Source organism: Austrofundulus limnaeus, unplaced genomic scaffold (assembly GCF_001266775.1).
Source record: "Austrofundulus limnaeus strain Quisiro unplaced genomic scaffold, Austrofundulus_limnaeus-1.0 Scaffold361, whole genome shotgun sequence".
Classification (NCBI taxonomy): domain Eukaryota; kingdom Metazoa; phylum Chordata; class Actinopteri; order Cyprinodontiformes; family Rivulidae; genus Austrofundulus; species Austrofundulus limnaeus.
Genome location: NW_013952763.1, coordinates 346,411 through 351,933, shown reverse-complemented (window position 1 = coordinate 351,933; position 5,523 = coordinate 346,411). Strand labels below are relative to the sequence as shown.

The following is a 5,523-nucleotide window of genomic DNA, read 5'->3' as shown; positions in this document are numbered from 1 at the left end:
CTCTCTCTCTCTCTCTCTCTCTCTCTCTCTCTCTCTCTCTCTCTCTCTCTCTCTCTCTCTCTCTCTCTCTCTCTCTGTCTGCGTAGTGCCACAGTGTAAAACACTGCAGTTCTTTCAGACGCTCAGTCAGAGCCAGTTGCCTCACACACACGCTCCGTCTCCCACTCACCCTGCGACTCGCTCAGTCTCTGTTCGCTCCACACTGCTCCTCGCCTCTCTCCCCGAAGTGAGGTACCATGCATCCTCCTTTCTCCTCCTCCTCTCTGCTGACCCATCACAATCCCAAGGTCCTTTCATCAAACAGAGCCCTGTTGCTCCAAAGCCAAGGACCTTAAAGGGAAAAAAAACTGTGATTTCCTTGAGGAATTTGGAGATTGGACAAGGCTTTTTCTTTTTCTTTTTCCAAGAGCACTTTGCTTTCTGTCGGGACGCCGACCTGTGGGGGCACTTCTTCTCTCCGCGTAAACACATCCCGAGCTTTCTTAAAGTTGTTCAGGACTCTGAATCAATCACCAAGTGTAAGAACATTTGCGTCCATAAGCTTTAACGTTTTATGTGTCTCAGCGTTGCAAATGGGTGCTGTTTAACATTTGTGCACGCACAGTTTTTGAGTTCGTTTGTGTGTGTGGAGAAAAAAAAAAGCATGACCTTCTTCTCGAAACGTGTGACATGAGTGATTATGGTGCTCGTCTGCAGCACAATGTGGTGGTGCAGTGTTACTCGTCTCGCTTCAGAGGTCTGAATAAAAGCTTTGGCCGTCAGCGCAGGGGCAGCAGAAACTCCTCCGACACCCGCGGTTCTCGGCGCCTTAACTCTGAACCAGAGAAGCATAAAGAATCAGAGAYGGGCGAAAACGGAAATTGGGCAGAATCAGATCAGAGGAGAACAATGTTGAGCTTGCAAGGCAGAGAAAACACGCAGGCATGTAGGGAATGCATCAGGACAGGAGAGAAAAATGAGGGAAAATAGCAGAAATGGGGAAAACTGGGTCACAGCTGAAGTCATTCGCCATGTGGAAGAAGCTTAGAGATGTGAGAGGGAGGCGTTAAATTGGGGAATGAATTGCATGTTTTTGTTTTCTGTTTTTTTTTTCTTTACTAGTCAAGTACTCTTCTCAGTGGGACCCCTCTCTAAAGCAACTCAAGAAGTGCTTCTTTTCTCCATCCTTTCTCTTGATTTCAGGTGCAGTCAGCCCAGCTCAGGATCTCCAGCACGGCTCTCTGCACGCTGACCAAAGCTGCACAGCTGATATGTCCAAACCTGACATGTTGCATAAGGGTTTTCGCTCAGAAAGAAACTGACTAATCCCATGACCCCRTCCTTCCCTCGTGTGATTTCCATATGAGATTCAGCAGCCCGAAAGAGAACTGGTCTGGACTCCTGACGTTCAACTTCATGTAACAAGAACAACAAAAGAAAGAAAGAAATCTGCGTCCCACACCCAGAAAACAGCGGGTCTCGAGCACTTTGAGGGCCGAAAACAAACGCCATGCAGGTGTCGTTCGCGTGCACGGACCACGGCCTGAAGGCCCCACGCAACGGCGGGGAGCACAGCAAGCAGAACACCACCAGCCCCAACACCACCAGCCATGCCCGGGCCCGCTTCCGCACCGTGGCCCTGATCGCCCGCAGCCTGGGCTCCTTCACCCACCGCTACCACCACAACCTCAAGGAGTCCACGGCCAAGCTGACCGGCATGAAGTACCGGTACGTAAAAACCCATGAACACGTGGAAGGGAACACAGGGGAGCAGGGATTAACAAAAGAAGGAGAGTGGCAGGTGATGAGCCGGATGATGTGTGTTTTTAAATGTGGGGAACAAATTCTCAGCCACGCGTTTAAACGTAAAAACCAAAATCATGGGAAAACTTCAAATAAAAATAAGTGACTTTAGGAAAAAATAGTATCTTTCCTCCAGCCTACTGCTTCCAGCTTACATTCATTTAGAGATAGGATAAATGGCTCTGTTCACGAGTAATTGTCATGTGAACAGGGGGAGTTTGAAGAAATTTTTTAGTAATTTAGAAACTGATTTTAGAAGCACCATATTCATAGTTTTCCTTTTTAAATATTGATTCTTATAATATATTGTTTGACTATTATGTCTTGATTAAAATAGGTTTAGACACGTCTGAAAACACCATCACAACACATAAAAAACCTTTAATCAAACATGAGGACAGGATATGAGTGTCTGCGATTCAGCCGTGGGCCTGTAGTGGGYGTACCAGGCACTGAAGAGCCATGTATTTATGGACCGGGACTTCCGGTTTGCATTCAGCGTTGGTTTGATATCTGCACAGAGAACATTAAACCACCRTTCACTCCAGTCACTGGTGTTGAATGGTCCATCTCTTCACATTTTAATCTATTCAACATTCATGTGGTTTCGTCACGATTTCAGTTAACGAACACCAAATTTTCTTACAGCTCTTTGAAGGGATCCGGATCTTGGGGAGCCCTTTGTTTCATAGAGCCGTTCAAAAAGAGCCGTTCGATTTTGAACGTATTACGTCGTCACGTAGGGAAATATCTCATAACATAGCCATACGTCATGACGTAATCCCGTCACGTGGGTGGAACCATTTGTTTGTCAAGTAGAAACCCCGCTCCCCCTTTCACCGTGAGCTTCTGTACTCCACAACTCCGCCTGTTTTCTGTGAAAAAGCAAAGCGGGAGCGATTTAAATATGAAAAAATAAAGATTATATGAGGAATAACAGAAATAAAACTACAAATGGCTCGTTGCTGCCCGCGATTCGGCTCCTGTCGTTCGTTGTGAAGAGCCGTTCAAAAGATTCGGATCGTTCGCGAACGTCACAGCTCTACGTTCATTTTGCATTATGTTCAGAACATGGTGTCTTTGTGCTGATTTGAATAGACCTGTTTGGCGAGTTCTATAATAAATAAGTTACCACAAAGAGCAAAATTCCTAAAATCAGTGCAGTTTTGTGAATTCAAACTAACTCACAATATGGTAAAAGTGAGCCCAGACGTTCACAGYTTGTGCTTCGCCTGATCTTTAAGGTCTTAGTTTAATACTCTGACTCTGCGGCACACACTTCTTAATAACTCACCACAAGCACACAGCAACATTCTGCAAAGTGTGACAGTGAAGCCGTGCAGCGAAGGCATGCAAAGMTCTCTGTGTGTGTCTGTGTGGGTGTTGGACCAGAGCCGGGCCAAGTAAACAATGCCCTCTTATCTCACCGAGTGGGCTCTTAACCCGGACCGCAGGAGCTAAACAGTGGCTTTCACCTCACCTCACCCTCACTGGAGAGGGTGACATCACCGGGCCAGGTGTCAGGATCAGGACAGGTGGGCGGGATGGAGAAAAGAGAGAAGAAACAGAAACGAGGACCAACAATTAGAAACTGAATGAAAGAGGAAATCTGGACTGTTAGTTTTGTACAAAAGAGGTTATTAACAAAATACAGAGAATTTATGCAGAGTKGCAAAACTGTGATAAGTGTCTGCCTGTCACACAATATTATCTTGTTCCCATGACAACAACGATATGGCCATCTTTGCTCTGTTCGCAGCCTGTTGACRAACTAATTCCACATGAACTATTTTCCCTTTCTTGTTGTTTTGTTTCTTTTTCTTTGAAAGCTTAGTTCAAATTTAATGAAGCSTGGAACRTTATGAACAGTTAACATCTTACCTGTTGTAGATAGCTCTATGAGTGGTCTCAGTTTGGAGGTATTGAGATTAAATCTGACGTGACTGATGAGCTAATGGCTAGTCTGAGCAAAGCTAAGCCTTTCTTACAACAAAATCAAGCTCAAAAACTCTGTTTTGGTAAATGTGAATGACATTTTATGAATTTTGGCGCTGCCATCAATTTTTAAAATTGCGTTAGTAATGTGAAATATCACCACTATATATCCAAAATTATACTTATAGGCAGCCTGTTGGGTTTCATGAAGAGGAAAGCAATGTGTTRTTTTACTGTAAATATAWTTTCTWACATTTTATGGTAAGTGGTACTGAACTTATAGAGCGCTTTTCAAGTMCCTCCGGACCCCAAAGCGCTTTACACTAACAGACATTCACCCATTCACACTCACATTCACACACTGATTTTAAATTAACTTTTACATTTTTTACGTTTAAAAAAACTGAAAAATTAAGCTACATTTCTCAGCAAATAAAATATGTTTTAGTCTATTGATTTTACAAAAAACTAATCAGTTTAGAGTKGAGAATAAACATTTTAAAWGTAATTTTTTTCTTTATTTTGTTATAGTTCTGCACTTCTGTAACAGTACAGAAATTGGAGACGAGAAACAAACAAAAGTACTCATCTTCTTACATTAGTATAGATCTGATCCTGTACCAACATTAGTGATGTACAATAATATGAGTATTTGGATTGAAGCACACTTATGGTTATTTTAGTATAGATATTACATTTAAACTTTATTAGTCCAAACCAAGTCTTATGAAAGAACTATAYAGAACAGGTAAGATGCTAATTGCTCATAACCTTTCCACAAATCATTTCAAGTATCTTTTTAACCTTCAAACTTGATTTTGGAATCTTCCTTTGGCTTTTTTGTAAAAACCAGATGAGAACGTTAGCAGTAAACCTTGCTACAAGCTCTGAATTTCATCACAGAGAACCAAATATTGCACCGTTTCTCTTCCTCCGACTCAAAGCGTTTACAGAAACTACTCGTGYTCCTTCAGATCACACCTGACAGGGAATCGCTTTTTCTTGAAGCAAAGCCAAGTCCACGACTAAATCTGTCTCGTACGAATTCTTCTGAAGTGTTCTCCGCGTGTTAAACACATCACACGGRGTTTGTTTTATTTTTTTATTTTTTTATTTTTCTCAAAGACAAGAGCTTGTGCAGTTGTGGGCGAGCGCATCGCCGTACTCGCACTGCTGGGTGTGTGTGTGAGTTTGATGTGCGTGGCATCGAGGTTTCACACTGGGAACATCTGAAGGCGTAACGAGTCGGAGCAGAGGAAAGTGGAGCGCGCAGCGAGCAAACCTAAACTAATAATACCACCACCCCTGGCATTTTAGTTGTCATGGCGATTCAAATATAGCGCACGTGGATTAGTGGTGTCCCCCCCACTGTCGGAACCTTTCGAAGGTGTTTGATGGATTCTTCCTCTAAACAAACYAAATATAGACTGAGCTTTCTRAGGAAYGTGTATCACCCACCACCTTTCATGTCAGGGTTTTAAAGTCGTTGAATGCTGAGTTGAGTTTCTTCAAATCACGTTCTGCTCAGTTATGAGCGATCTCGATGTTAGCTGTTGGTGCTTGGAGCGTCGAATATCTAAAAAKTCACAGAGAATTGATGAGCTGAGGCAACCATCTTCAAATGGACTGCCTYAAAACAAACAATCATTGTAAACTTTCAACCGATAACTGGACATTATTCAATCTGTTGCACTGGAAGAGTGCACTGGTGACTCTATCCCCACCAAATTTTAGCTTAATATCTGTAAAACAGGCTGATTTTCAGACATTTTAGTTTATTTATTTATTTATTTATTTATTTATTTA

General features: G+C 42.7%; 1 protein-coding gene across 2 annotated transcripts in view; it reads left to right on the top strand.

The window, feature by feature from the left end:
- Window positions 1-5,523, top strand: part of kcnab1b (potassium voltage-gated channel subfamily A regulatory beta subunit 1b) — a 49,956-nt gene that overhangs the window by 5,628 nt on the left and 38,805 nt on the right. Inside the window, exons 1-2 of one of the 2 annotated variants that reach the window (XM_014023262.1) lie at window positions 139-518; window positions 1,183-1,707. In XM_014023262.1, coding sequence (XP_013878716.1) covers window positions 1,490-1,707 — 218 coding nt within the window. In that variant the 5' untranslated portion in view covers window positions 139-518; window positions 1,183-1,489. Of the gene's footprint in view, window positions 1-138; window positions 519-1,182; window positions 1,708-5,523 lie in introns of those variants that run through there. The other variant, XM_014023263.1, reaches the window with a different exon arrangement.